This window comes from Numida meleagris, chromosome 6 (genome assembly GCF_002078875.1).
Source record: "Numida meleagris isolate 19003 breed g44 Domestic line chromosome 6, NumMel1.0, whole genome shotgun sequence".
Classification (NCBI taxonomy): Eukaryota; Metazoa; Chordata; class Aves; order Galliformes; family Numididae; genus Numida; species Numida meleagris.
In genome coordinates this window covers 47567369-47583104 of record NC_034414.1, presented here as the reverse complement: position 1 = coordinate 47583104, position 15736 = coordinate 47567369, and the positions used below count along the sequence as shown (strand labels likewise).

At 41.4% G+C, this 15736-nt stretch overlaps 1 protein-coding gene across 1 annotated transcript; it reads right to left on the bottom strand.

The window, feature by feature from the left end:
* On the bottom strand, positions 3963 to 10848 carry GLRX5 (glutaredoxin 5). The gene is made up of 2 exons (XM_021400995.1): positions 10457 to 10848; positions 3963 to 6278 (listed from the first exon to the last, which is right to left on the bottom strand). The coding sequence occupies exons 1-2, from the start codon at positions 10779 to 10781 to the stop codon at positions 6100 to 6102; spliced, it is 504 nt and encodes a 167-aa protein (XP_021256670.1). The 5' UTR covers positions 10782 to 10848; the 3' UTR covers positions 3963 to 6099.

Genomic DNA, 15736 nt, shown 5'->3' with positions numbered 1-15736 from the left:
AGCTGGCACCCGGCAGGCACTTGGCTTGGACACAGCGTGTCCCAGGCTCCAATCAGGGCAATCAGCCGCAAAGCTGCTCCGTGCTCAGCTTCAGCATCTCACCAGCCTCGCAGTCCAGGGAAAAACACCTCCTACAAGCACCAGCGTCATTTCAGGCAAGGGCGTAGTATCAGCATGCTGGAAATTGCATTATGGATCAGATGGGAATATGCTCCAGGCTCAACACCATCACATTCCTTTCCCCAGTGGAAACAGGAACCCCAAAGAGGAGCATGCAACACAAAGGCAAAACAGGGAGGGCTGCATTCAGGGATACCTCTGGGTCAGCACTGTGCCGATCACTGGTTCAAGAGCACCATCTCCTGGGTGGCTCTGCAGCAGGATCCAGCCCGGAGCCAGTCTGAGCGCAGAGTGCTGCAGCAGAGGCCAGAAACACCGGCTTTCATGGTATTGCTATTCAGCAGAGAGTTCTTAACTGACAGGTAGCATTTAAAGAATGTGTTGTAGTGTGGATTTGATATGAGTGCTTTAAAATGCTTGTTGATATACCCTTTGAAAACACAAGTTTCATTCACTGGTCATAGGCTTAAGACAAGACTACAAAACTTCCTCAGCTTTGTAGCATTTATAGTATGACCAGTAAATCACTTACATGTGCTTCAGCTTACTGTGGCCTGTAAAATGAACATTCGGGTGCTTTGTTTCATGGTTTTGAAGCTAAATTGTATAAGTTGTACATAAAATCCTTTGGACCTTGAAGAATAGGCTTGTATAACACAAAGTGTAATTTAATGATTCTTTGAAACTCAATATTGCAAAGCCCTTTTGATTCATCTTACTACAAATTGCAAAGTAAAATTTCACAGGAGCTCATCTTTAAAAAATGTTAAACCAACCCCTGTGGAAACTTTATAGTAGGAAAGACAGCAGAGAGCTATAGAAACATATACACAAATGCAAGTGTTTGGCTGTATATGAGTAGGAGCACACTCATTGCTTTGCATGCAGAAGGGTTGCAACTAAGAAGAAATTACCATTCTTCTGTCACTTCATAAATTAATTTACCTAATTAATAAAGAAGTTTTGGAATGAATATTGGATTTGGCCCTTGGATTCTTCTTAGGCCGTAAAAAGAAAACAATCATCACCCGCACATTATTTAAGTTAACAAAATACTTCAGAAGTTACAGCACATACTTCAACAACAGCTTGAGAAATAAGCTTCAAGCAGTTTTCTCTTTGAGAAAGTCTAGCGTGCTTATCAATTCTGTTCTGGTTTTAAAGGCCTTAAACATTTTAATAATTTAAGAAAAGCTGCTCTTAAAAGGTTTTCTTTGCAGTTAAGAGGAAGCACAAGCCAGCAACCTGCTGCTCTGCCAGCATTTCTGATAGCTGGTTCACCAAAAGGAGTATAGAAACCATGAAGGTATTCAATTCTTTATATTCAACACCACACTCTTCTTCTCAGGCTTGCTCTACAGCTACCACAAGTTTTACACAACACAGTGACCTAGCTAAAACTAGCTTTGCTTCCAGAAAAAAAAAAAACAAAACAGGCACGAAAAACTGGATGATTGCCTGTTCAGATGAAAAAGGGAGCTTGACTCACCGGCCAACACTATGAATAACCCAAAAGCTTCAAACCCTCTTTAACCCTCCCACCACGCCTCTCCACCTTTGCTCTCAGAGACATGAAGAATCAATGCTTGCCTCATAAGAAGTGAATGTTTTCTCCTTACACAACCCTGTAATACTGATGTTGAACTACCTGTTGTAAGGAGAACTAGGTCTTGCAAGGTTGTGCAAACTGAATTAGACAGGGATTTATCACTCAGATGCCAGGGTTTACATTTTGATACTGCCCTTCTTAAGCACAGGCACTGTAAAAACCTCAACTAGACTTAAGCAGTTCAGAGAGGTTTTCCTTGGTACAATTACCTACTTTCACATTCCCACACTTTATTTCCTTCACACTTCAGCACTAAAAGAGTCTTAAAAAAATCCAGCCAGAGATTTCTAGCACATCTTTATAAAGAGGACCTCTGAATTCACTCTAAAGATCTGATAAGCCTCCACATTGATAAATCAAATAAAGATATCTCAAGCATTTTAGAGCACTTAACTCTAAATTATTTTTTAATCATAAGCAAGAAACACAGAACATCAATCACATCAAATCACTTACCAACAAAATTAAAGCTAAAAAAAAAAAAAAGGCACAGAGACTGAGAAACACACTGACTCCACGTAATACAATAGAAAGCACAGCAATAACAACTGAACAGCAAGGTTCTAGACTGGAGCAAGTGAGGATTTGCTCAAACACAACAGCCATAGACATGTAAATAAGCAAAAGCATCTGCTTACCTTTAGCAAGCTCCAGGTACACAGAAATCTCTAGCAAGATAGCCTTACCTCCACTGCCAACCCTTAAATGAGGTCTGGGAAGTGGTGGATCCTGGCTCCACCCCTTCCAGTCACTCAGGTTCATTGCATGCAACTGAGCTCCCCTGGGTTGGCCCTGCCTTCCCACCAGGTGCTCAATCACTGGTTCAAGCCCTGACTTAGAATTTCTGCTACAATATGTAACAGGTGAGAGGTGCTACCAGATGCAAAGGATTACCTTAATTTATGTGAGCAGGTTGGTCCATGTAGCTCAGCCTTTTACCACAGCAACATTACCAAAGGCATCCACAGAAAATATAAGTTTCAGTATATAAGTTACAATAATAGTAGGAAACTTTCCAGTTCAGTAAGTGTTCAGACTACAGTCCCATAGCAATAGAACAGCAGACAATGATTTACACATATTCCTCTCATTGCAAGCCCTGAGCAGTGTGACACAGCCCAAATGAGCCCAGAAGCATCTCACTAGAGGACCCGCCAGCTAGGATACCCACCTGGGGTGGCGCATGAGAACTGGAGCTCAGAAATGGGACTCAGGGGATTTATGATATGGCCAACAGTGATCAGAAACTGTGCAGGTGGCAATGCTCATTATCAGCCTTGATTCTTGCTATACAGACATGTATTTGTACAATGGCAAACCTCAGGAGCAAGCAGCTTTGCTTCTTTCTTCAGAGACAGACAACGAGGTGAGCTCTGTGCCTGCTCTCAGCTGTCCTCCTCTGCAGCTTCAGCCTTCCCAAGCTGTGCTCCTGAGCGCTATTTTATTGTAGAGTGATCAGAGGTGTATAAACAGCAGAACCCACTGGTTTTCATTGACAGTTCCTGCATCATTCCCTCCCTTGCTGCCTCCTGTGACACTTACTTCTGTGGGCAGTCATCCTTTCTCCCTCACAACCCTTCACACCCTTCAGACCACAAACTCCTCAAGCTCACGTCCCCCAAAATTTGCTTGGGACATCCACTGACTAACACCCCAGGCACCACTGTTAGCAGCTGTCTTCTCTCATTGACATAGAGCATGAGAAAAGCAGGCGCAAACTGTTCATCAATGACAACGTTTTTCTTTTTCCCCCCCCCCTTAAAATCAGCTAATTAAGCAGAGTAGCAACAGTTTTCTAAAACAATCAACCACAGAATCAGATTGTTGGGGGAAATTCTCAATTAAGTCTCAAAAAAAGCCTCTTTATAAATATCCAGAGTTTTATCACTTAAGTAGATGGCTGGTTTTTTGTTTGTTTGTTTGTTTGTTTTTTGCGTAAGCATCTACACAGATGTAACATGTAAAACCACTCGTGCACAGAGCCTGCAAAGATGCATCTCCTACAGGTATGCAGGCAGAAATCAAATTTTATGCTATTGTTCCTGTAGCTTTTTTGTATTATTCTTCTTTTCACTTGCTCAGTTACAATATTCTAATTAAGCCAAGGATGCATATAAACAGTACTACATATTTTTTTAAAGAGAGACATGGAGAAAGCAGAAAAACTATTCATAGTTTCAGTAACAGCAGGAGCTTGTGCAGGGAGAAAAAAAATGCTGCTCAGAGAAAGATCTGACAATGCTCAAATCACCTTTATGTTAAAGTAGCAGCAGATAATATTGAAATACATTCAACATTCACAAAAGAATAAAGAATACAGCTCCATGAAATAACAGATTTGGGATGCTGTCATCTGTTTTTGTGTCTGTTTTTTTTTTTTTTTTAAGTAGACTTAGTAGCTAGTCTAAGAATTAAACACTGAAGTAGAAAATAGTTGTCTTTTCTTCAAGTAATCTTATTCTTTGTTTAAAATATACATCCATTTCAGTTGGTCTTTGGACATGAATAACTGACAAGTTTTTGAAATTTATTTATTTTTCCAAACCTCATCTTACATTTAGAATGGCAGAAACCACTCATGGAAGATTAGCTGTAAGAAAAGTCATTTAATCAGAATTTCAGGAGAAGTTAAACTGAACTAGAGCTTTGCATTTCATGTGATATGGTGTATGAACGAAAAAAATGCACTCATACATACACAATTAACAATCACAACTGACTGCCTCTGAGCATAGCTTATTCATAATTGGTGATTATTCTAAAGTTACTTCTGGTAGTGAAGCTGAGCAGCTTTTTAAGCCGAGATGCTATTTAAGCATCAAGACACTGACTGCGTTTGAACTATACAGTAAACTATACAATAAACTTACTGTAATCAGCACACATTTTGCAAATTCTGTTCAGGCTGTACAGGGATATAGTTTCTCTACTAGACAGCTTGCTCTGGTGAACATTAAAGAGATAAAATTGAAACTTGCACCAAAACCCACATTTGCCAGTTACAGTCCTGAGTTCCCCTTCCAGTGAGGGTTTTTTTTTTTTCCCCTTTACTCACATTTTAGATTCCACATTAAAAGCAGTATCAGTTTCATTATAGTAATTTAAAATAAAAAGGAACTATTGCAGACAATCTACATAAAACACTATTTCCAATCACTTGCTTAGCTCACATGCATACCATTCACTGGTCTGCATTAATAAAAGTAAATGGCATATAAAAACAGCTTGGTTAGCTTTTATCCTTAGCAGTATTACTGTACAGGTGAAGCGAAGTTTGTTTATTTTCACTTGGGAAAACATGGTTAGATAGTTACTTGAAGACTTCAGAGAGCTTCCAACAAAGGAACGCTTTGGCTATTTTTAGTAGCCCTTCTGCTGCACTTTGTATCTTATCTCCAATGAAACATTTAATCTCTTTAACCCACTTTTGAAGACCAATACTCCAGGAACCATAGCAGTTCCAAGTGACAACACTTGGAAACACAGCAGATCTAAAAAGACAACTTAGTAACTAGCAAACAATACAGTAATTACTGAAGTATTCTCCTGTACTACTGCAAGCTAGAATACTAAAGCCTTAAATAATTCCCACATTCTAGAACTGACACAGAAACTGCAATACACAAAGTATATAAACAGGGGGAAAAGCCACTTTGCAAGAGGTAGAAAAGATTTTATAAAATCTTTAGGCACAATTCAAAGCAGTCCTTTAAAAGCTAACAGGAATACACCAAGTAATAATGACCATTATACGTGTATTTGTACTAGTGTGTTTATTTTTACCCTTTGGAATAAAAGTGTACTTCATGCACTCTCATACCATATTTTCTTATGTATTGTTTGAAGACCATTTTCTCTTATATCATATGAGATAGTAGAAACTTTACAGGCTCTTGGGAATTCTTATCAATAGCAGTTATAAAAAAAAAACCCAGATGCACTAGCACTACTTAGCACTTTTTCAAGAAGAGCAAGGGAACACACTGTTTGTATGGGTTCATGTAACAAAGAACAAAGAAACACTCAAAATCAATAAAAATAACATTATCAGTTCTTTTGGTTTACTCCTGCCTCAATCAAAAGAATGCTTTTAGAAGTGAACTTTTTTTTTTTTTACTTTTTTTAAAACAATTTCCACAAGTATATTCTTTACAGTACAGTGGTTATACTCAACTTTTCACAATATCCATAAATCAAAATACTGAGATCACTACATTTACCATGAGCTAACAGACATCCACTGATAAATCTTAGTGTCAGTTTAAAAAGATGCCTTCTTTGAACTGAAGTACGTAAGGCTTTACTGGTTACAAGTTCTTATCAAAGATTTTCCTCTCTTCCCATCACGGCATCTTTTTCTTTTCCTCATTTTACTTTTTTTCTTGGTCTTTTTCTGCATCCAGAAGTGCTGAGCGGATTCCTAATTTCTTTAACTCTTCTACGAGATCTCCATTCTGATGCATCTGGAGGAGTATATCACAGCCACCAACGAATTCACCATTGAGGTATACTTGTGGGATGGTAGGCCAGTTGGAGTAGTTTTTTATTCCTACAAAAAGAAAAACAACATTGTTAAATATTACCCCCAACTCTCCAGATAGAATGGGATTTTAAATAGAATACAATTGCTTCAATTGAACAGAACAACTGATATTCTCATTTCTTCCCCACTGAGGTAATAATTTATCTGTATAACAGGAACACTGAAAGAAAAATTCTGGTAGGTTTGGCTCTCACTCCAACTCAGGATGTGGTTCTAAAGATGTGGAGTCAACTCAGCTCCTGCAACAACTTCAAACATGCTGGAAAAAATGTAGCATCTCCTTTCCTGCCATGGAAACAAACAAATATGATAATAAGAAATGGGAAATCTTGAAAACCACAAAGAACAGTTTAGATCCTGCTGCCCTTTGTATTTCCCTAAGGGACTTCAAAACACACTGTAGCTGTGTGAATTCAGGAAAAGACATACTACTGCAATTTCAATTACAACATACATTTGCCCCTTTAAGAGCCTTATGAATTTCAAATTGCTTTATCTTTCATTGCCAGACCTTACAGCTCAAGGGAGGGGCACGAAGACTGAAGTCTCTTAGAGGAGCTCACTACACCAAATGGAGTTAGAGTCACAATTTTGAAGTATAGCATTAAATTAAAAACAATACTTCACAAAAAAAAAAAAAAAAAAAAAAACCACAAAACATAAAGCCATCTAAAAATACTGACTGATCAAATGGCATAAATTGAATCCCAAACTGCACTTACAGGCATCAGGAAAAATATCACACAGAAGAATCAGTATATCTAATTTGCCAAATGACTTTTCACACAAAACCATCAATTCATAAAACAAGTCAAATACCTCTGTTTAAAAAAAAAAAAAATCCACTACAGTAATAGTAATCTAAAAAAACCTTGTTATAATAAAGTGTCCCTAACTATTAAGTGCAACAGCATCACCACCTGCAATTTCTTCCTTAGCATTTCATTAAAGCCTTTCTTGGCTGTTTAGATGAAGTTTGCTGAAATTTTAAATTTTGATGTGAACTTGTGTTTCACTGTTTAAGAAGCATGTCTCTTAAACATTCCTTGGTTTCTGAACTCTCCAAGATCATTTTATACTAAAATCCTTTTAACTCATAACAACTGCAATGCAGAATTGAGTCCCCACACATAGGCAAACCTAAGGATATCCCTTCTCAAAGAAGCCACCATAGATAGGAAGTAAGGGTTGTTTTTGTAAAGATACTGTGATGTTAAATGCGAATTGAGAACGAAGGGCACCACATATCAATTTAATGCCAACAAGCACTGCAAGGTAACATTTGCACCAATTTTTCTTTTACAAAATTCTTTCTTCAAAGACCCAAAAGCATATACGTACAAGCATCGATAGGACTTTTAAGGATCTATTCAACTTCAGATAACAATGCGAACACCATCAGGATGGGCTGCTCTACATGCCGCACTCTACGTATCAGGCAAGGTCTGTGTATTGGGGCTCAACCAGATTACAAATTAAACACTTCCTCAATCTGTTCAGCAGTACCTAATTTAATATTGCATTTACCAAAACTATTTCAGCAGTACTGAAGCAAACCAGCCCAGTCTATGCTTGCTGAACTCAGGATGCACTTGTGTGATTAATCTTTCAGCAGTGCAGACACACTGCAGGGAGCTTCCTTCTCACTCTCTGGAGGTTAGTGTTTCCTTCTGTGCTTCAGAAGCTGTAGGCTTCTCTTTTGAAACACTGTTTTCTAAATCCACACTCCACAGATAAGGTATAAAGCTTGACAGCTGAACTAGCACACTGCAGAATGACTGTGAAACCATCATCTGAGAAAACTACTACTGCAAGGGGTACCCAGAGGACTCCCACCCTATTTCCCCTACTCCAACAACCAAATCTCAGACTCTGTTTTACCACCACTAGCACCAACAAATGATGAGCCATCTCAAAGAACTGAGTCAAGCAACCACTCTCACTCCTACCACACACTTTCCAGAAAAGTATCACATTTCCACGGAGATCATTAATACTGGTGTATGTTTGAAGAACTAGCCCAAGGGTGGGGAGAAATATCAAGATCTGTGATGGAATCCAGTACATAAATAATATTTTCATTGTTGCTCTACAATCTGAAGGTGAATTGCAGCAGTTCAAACCAGCTCAAACCACTGCTTTTCCAGTACACAACCCCAAGCTTCTGTCATCATAGTGATCTGAACTAGCCACACAGTATTTGACCAGCCAAAAGTAGGATCACCTGCGGTAAGGCCAACTTAGAGAAACTTGAATTGTTATGGAACCACAGCCCAAGAGGGAGCACTAAGGTCTCTTAAAGCAGCTTTCAAAATGAAAGATTTGTGTCAGGGAAATACATCCTCAATTCAAGTTCAGATAAACCATTCAACTTTAGTACTAGTAACTAGTTTTATAGACATGAGAGTGTTCTCAGGTGAAAAGCAGAGGTGGGGAGCTGTTTTTACAGCCTGCCTTATTTCAGCAAAGGTCAAGCTTCAGTAGGTCAGTTATAGTTCAGATGAACGATAACAACCTCAAAATATGGTACAGGAACAGGAAAGAAACCAGTCAGCACTCCACACATGCCCGAAGCATCACCTCTGCTAAAAGCATATATGTATTTAAATACTTAAGTTCATTGCTGGCACCCAGTTCACATGCCATGATCTCCTTGCAAATCAATGCTTAGGTTGAGAGGAATTATCAGTTATTTAGATATTCGAGAAAGATTCACCATCCTTTCACTATCCCCATATGTATACAGTAAAGACTATGACCATGAAGAGGGCTTAGGAAAGTGTCATGTGTTGGGTATCTGACTTCTAAGCACCTGAAACCAAAAGGGACAATGAGGGCCTTCAGTCACTGGTGAATCCCATTTGTCAATCTACGGAGCTACAATTTCCAGCATCTCTCTCCTCTGCCAGAAGTTGCCATTAACAGAAACAAGCATGCACTGGCTTTTCAGGATTCAGGAGGTAGTATGGGAAGCAGTGTAACAGACCACTGGCCTCAAAAGTAAGGGTGTCCTCAGGGAACTCTTCACTTCAAGGCTTCACCCCTGATGCTGGCACTCACCTCACAGTGCAGAGAGCCAGCCCAGCCTGTAAACTCAACAGTTCTTGTAATACAGCATGCTAGCTGTCCGTGCAGCCAGATGATACCAAACCACTTGAGGTCACCTGATGCGTGCCAGCATGCAGATTTAAATCACATTTTTGTGTATTCTAGACAAGAAGAATTAACACTATGCATCTGCAATACTAACCACATAAAACTTCAAGTCAACGACGTATATCAGAGGGAAAGATGGAAGTATCATAAGAACTGAGTACTGACTTTTTACAATTAAAACAAACAACCACAACACGTATAGAATAGCTTCTACCTCTTGCACAGTAATGCAAATATTTCTTGTGCAAACGAATATCATAACAAAACATAGTGCTGCACTTTATCAAAAACAGCAAAGAACCCCAGCTGGCAGAGAACACAGCGGTCCAAGTCCAAGCCATTCATGATGTTTCACAACACTGTTCACAGTGAAAAGAAAGCATCTGATAACTGTAGAATGGTTTGGGTTGGGAGGGGTCATAAAGCTTGCTCAGTTCCCTGCCTGCTGTGGGCAGGGCTGCCCCCAACCAGCTCGGGCTGCCCAGGTCCCCATCCAACCTGGCCTTGGAACACCTCCAGGGACAGGGCATCCACAGCTCTCTGGGCAGCCTGTGCCAGTGCCTCACCACCCTCTGAAAAAAGAACTTTCTCCTAACATCTACCCTAGATCTCCCCTCTTTGAGTTTAAAACAGTACCCCCTTGTTCTCTCATTATTAGACCGCGTAAAAACCTCTCTCTCCCTCCAGTTTATAAGTTCCCCATAAGTACTGGAAGGCTGCAGTGAGGTCTCCCCGGAGCCTTCTCTTCTCTGAGCTGAATAGCCCCAGCTCCCTCAGCCTTTCTTTGTAGCTGAAGTGCTCCAGACACACGTGCCTATGAACCAGGGAAGGCGGCGTGGCACGGAACCCCGGCCCGCAGGCTCCGTCCCGTGAGCTCGTCCTCACGATGCACAGCCCCTGGCTCTGGGTGCAAGCCGCTCACAGGCCAAAGCAAAACAAACGACTCCCAGCGCGGAGGAGCGAGCCCCGCTGTGCCGGCAGCGCGCAGCCCGGAGGCGGCGCCTGGAGGTGACCCCGGCCCCACTGACCTTGCCGGAGGTCGGGGTCCTGCAGGACGTCGTGGGCGCGGTAGTCCTCCACGCCGTGCAGCCGCAGGATCTGCACGACGGCGTTGCTGAAGCCGCAGAGGGGCTGCGCCGGGCTGCCCTTCATAAACACCACCACCGGGTGCTCCCGCACCAGTCGTTCCACCGCTTCCCGCGACCCCGAGCCGCCGCCTCCGCCGCCTCCGCCGTCGGCCCCACCGCTGCCTCCAGCGCTGCCGGCGGCCGCCTCGCTCAGGTGCCGCCGCCCGGGTCGGCCCCGCGCTGCCCAGGCGCCCAGGCGCAGGGCCGCACGCAACGACCCGCTCATCCTGCCCCTGCCCCTATCCCTGTTCCTGTCCCGGCCGCCGGCCCGCGTCCAGTGCCGGCCCCCGCCCCGCGTCCAGTGCCGGCCCCCGCCCCTCGCCGCTGGTCCCGAGCCAGCGCTGCCAACCTATTGGCAGAGGGTGCGAAAGGTGGCGGAGAGCTTCTCCTGTGCATAGGTGTAGCGAGATGCCGATCAATGTCGAAAGCCAATAGCGTGGAGAAGTTGCGGGATTTGTCCCGCCCATGAACCCTCTGAGGCTACCTCTCTTTCCTATTTGCAGAGGGAACGGCGTTGTTGTATCGGTATTGGAAGAAGCACTTGTCAATCTAAGCCGATGGGGGGCGGGGGAGGGAGGCCTTCCCGCCCACTCCCTGGGCGCTACCGGTCAGGCTTGTCCTTAGCGCTGCTTTCGCTCGGGGAGCCGTGGAGTTGCGTCATCAGCTCGTGCCTCCTTTCTTCCGCTTCCGGATGGCAGCCGCCTTTCTTCTCGTTGCAAAGTGGTGGGGAGGCCGGGCTGGGGCTTGCTGAGCCGAGCGCTGCGGTGTCGGTCTGGAGCAGCGTTGTCCGGCGAGGGGGGTGGCCTGCGGTGGTTCTGCTGAATCACGAGAGCGGAGCCTAGGAGTGCAAGATGGAGGGGTGGGCGCAGAGGCTCTTTAGGGGCTGGCTCGGGTGCGCAGCCCGCCCTGCTGGAGCTTCCTGGCAGCCCCCGGGCTCCTTACAAGCGCTGAGCGGAGCGCGCAGCAGCGAGGGCCGTGCGGTAAGAGGGAGTGATGTGGAGTTTTCCTCAGAGCTAAAGAACAAAAGCGATGCATCCACCGGTAGCAAATCTAAGCGTATTTCTAAGTAATTAACTTTCTGGGGTTGGCACCTGAGCTTTTAGTAGTAGTAACGGCCATCTGTGTTGCTTGCGCTTTTAAGGAAAACAATTTCCTCTCCTGCGCAGCTCAGCTCGTGTGAGAGCGTTACCCAGTACCAGCTGCTCCGCAGAAAGCAGCGTTGCTATGTCTCGAGTTTGCAGAATCCAATTGTAATTTGGATGACAACTGGTTTCAGATTTTCTACATAATCTTCAAGCATCACTTCTGTTGCCTTGTACTTTAAATAAATCATAAAGTTCGGCAAACTTTAATTTTCTGTATGCACAGCTTATGAATTCTTAGTATCTATTAAAAAAAAGTGGTACCAATATTTGAATGTATGTGGTTTTTATGAAGTACTTTTTAATACAAATCTAAAGGCAGAGTTCATTATTGCTGATAACATTATGTATTTTGTGTGGCAGTATGTTTTGTTTTCAGCAGAGCATCAGAAACCAGCCTATCTTGTGATCAAGACATAGAAAAGTTCTTGTCTTCTGTGGTTTATGTGTTATGATTAATGAGCAAGGTTGTTCACTGCATATACAACAGTTCATACTCGATAAAAATTCTTTAATCTTTGCAGAATTTACTTAGACTTTTTTGTTTGTCAAACTGATATGTTATGGAGAAGGTCAGTAAGTCTTATGTGCAAGAGGCCAAGCAGCCCAGTTTATCACTTCTAATTTACCAGAAAGATGCCTGCCACTTTAATGTTCTGGAGATTCAGAAGGGAATTAAGTGAAACTTAACTAAAAAGGCAAAGATGTTACCGTGTTTAACTAGAATTCTCATTTAAAAGTTAATAAACACCTGTTAAATTGTGATGGAAACTTGATTGTATTTGGATTCCCATATCTCATTGTAGCTATTTCTACAAGGATATGGTTAATAAGAAATAAGAAGCAAAATGGGGACATCAAACTGAAGGGTCATAAACTCTTGTGAGGGTAAGCTTCTTTAGGAACAGTATAACCTCAGCTGCAGCAGAATCCTCTGTAGTCGAAGAGATGCCCTTGGTTGGTGGTACTCTGGGCGTACCAGGCTTGCAGAGAGAGCACCAGTGTGAGGAAGCCGAGGCATGCCTGTTAGAGCAGCGGCAGCAACATGCGCAATATTCCTCTAACAGTTATAACCTGTTGCCACGGAGATAATGACTTATCCCATGTCATTATTGATCAATCAACAGTAAGAGCAATTTTGCAGTCTGATATTGTTCAGCAAATAGAGTAACGTCTGCTGAACACTTAAAAACTGCTATAAATGTTGGAATGTTTCTCCAAAGCCTGAGTATTGGGTTAAATAGAAGTACCTGAATTCAGTTACGTGTTGCAATGTTGTGAGATTGGCTTTGTGAGATAATACTAAGCTTGGCAGGAAGCATTTTAAAGGAAACATTTAGTTTGGTCAAATGTTTTTGTATTTTAAAGTATGCAGCACTCTACTAGCAGATAAATACTTTTCACTGCTGATAAGGCTTAGAACAATTAGCTCGCTACAGTTCTTTGTAGTAACAGAAAATTAACTGTTTGCAGTCTTGTCCAGTGTGCTGTTAGACTAAACTAGGACTACTTATATTTTATTTTCCAGATAATTATTTAAATCTCCTGTTCACAAGAAGTATTAATGGAACTCCCATGGAATTTCTGATGTCTTACTGTTCTTCCTGTTAGAAGAACTATTATCACCTCATTTTGAAAACAGTAACAAAAGCCCTGATATTCAAACTGCAGGGTTTAAATTCGATCACTTCCAGGCAGGCTGTCTGCAGCTGAACGAAAGTAGTAGCTATGAGTTGGTGGTTTGAGTTTCTTACACAGTGCACAAGAATGAAGGTATCTAAGAATGATATTGTCACAGAGGTTTTTCCCTTAAAAAAAAAAAAAAAAAAGAGTGGGTGTGTTGGGGGGAAAGGCAGCTGGTTAAAAAGATCAGAAGAAAAGGCTTGTTTCAGCTTATCAGGACAGGCCACCTCTTTGTGTCCAAGTCAGATATGTTATCCTGACTTGTGACAGAGCCTGGAAATGAACAATTATTACATGCGCTAACAGTTAAGCTCTACTTAAGTGTTTTTATTGTCTTGAAGCTTTTTCTTTGAAGCTCCTGTTCTGTGTGCCAGGTAAATAATTTGAAGCATACCATCAGGGTAACATCTGGCAGCATCAGCATGTCCTTTGAGACCAGTCAGAATGCTCAGAGTGTACCTACAGTTCTGGACTACACAGTTAAAATCTGTTTGGCGTGCATATGTTTTGAATGCTGAAGAAGCAGCTGTGAAAAGTTGCTGATTATTTGAAGATGTGTTAGTTTGAAACAGTGCAACAAGCAGCAGAAATAGGCAATGGGGGTTTTACTGGTAGAAACTCAAGTACCAGATTTTAGAATCTGTATTGTATCTAGCTTGTTGTTCTGGATCTAACCAGGAGACTTCAAAGCAAGTTTGTTTTCAAACTAGTTAGGTCATTAAATAATACTTATGGATTCATAGTACATTCCCAGGAGGGTGTTTGCACCCTCTGTAGCAGAGGGTTTCATAATTTCATAATTGATAAAGGCAAAGAATGTATATGAAACTTTTAAAGTAATATTACCTAACTGGTGATCTGTGTGATGTAAGCCAGTTGTTGGATTCGGATAATGTAAAGATCTCTGCCTTTAACAGGAGGAAGTCCTGCACTGAGTGAGTAGAAAGTAAAATGTTCAAGCTTGAGGTGCATACCTTTAAATTAGACGCTTTTTAGATTCCAAAGTAATTAGTACAAAGTAATTAGTCCCAATAAGGATAAGTGTCTTAAGTCTGCTTTGGGAACTGTGAAGCTGTCCTTTAACAAGAACCATGTGGTATGAACTTTGGAATAGAGCAGAATGGCTGTTTAGTGTAAGCAAGCTTCTTGCAACTATTTTGCCTGAGCAGAGTCTTTTAGACCTTCATTCCTTATTTGCAGGTGATAGCAATCCTAGAGTCTTTCACTATTACAAAGGAAGTATAGCTTTATATATGTTAATTTGCATATGGAGTTACGAAGTGTTACCTGTGAGTATAACTTGTGCGTCGCTTGGCCTCTTTTTGACTTGGAGTTAAGAATGCCAGATTTTTTTTTATGGGCCTAGAAAAACATTGCACAAAGTTGAGAAAGTAAAATGGTATCTGTTAAATACAGATATACTGTCATTGGGTCAAGTATTGAGCAAATGAAAGCCAGAGGCTGAGTTTAAGACTGTTAATTGCAGTGAGGCAAGAAAAGCTCTGATGAGCTTGTATTTAGTGTCCACGAGAGGGCTCTGACAGCTCAGGGCTGCCTGCTGAAGGTCCCTAACTGAGTCACTTCACTAAAATGGCAGGCTGCAGTAACTGAATTTTTGCCCTCTCTGAGGGTGATTAGATCTTTTGAATTTCCTTATCTCTTCTATATATATATATATATATATATATTTTTTTTTAATTAAGAATGTACAGCAAGGTATGTTTTGAGAAATGTCACATCTGTTGGAAAAACATCACCGGAACTTCAATAAACATTAGTGGCTTTATCATCTGCTCTGTGGGACAAGACAGATACTACCAAGCATATCATCACACATGGATTTCAACTGTATTAGAAGTTTCTCCAAGTGAAAATTGAAGCATTTTGCACGCAGCAGCATATTTGTGAAGTAGACAGAATTGTTATGAAGCACCTTAAGCATAAGTTTATCTTAGTAGTATAAACGTGGTGACATAGTGTTTCAATAAAGATTTGTGTTTTTCATTACAAACGCTTTAGCCTCTTCTTTTCTTTTTTTTTTTTCTAGAAATGTGTATACATGTTTTAACTTGTAAAGTTCTCATAACTTCCCTTAGGAAAAGAACTACAGTTGAACAAGAACTAAATGCTGTGACCCTCAGTTACATGAACTGCTGTTCCTTAATCTTTGCTTCAGTCAGTACTGCAGTAGTTCTGGAGAGTCTTCAGTTGTTATCAGTGTGATTTGTATATTGGATGTGGCATAAATAAGCTCTTCTGCAAAAATATTGAGAGTAATTCTCAACTATGTGTGGAAATGTTGAGACCGATTTTTAGCTATAAACTTCATGCTTCTGGCAGTGTAGAGGTGGCATCA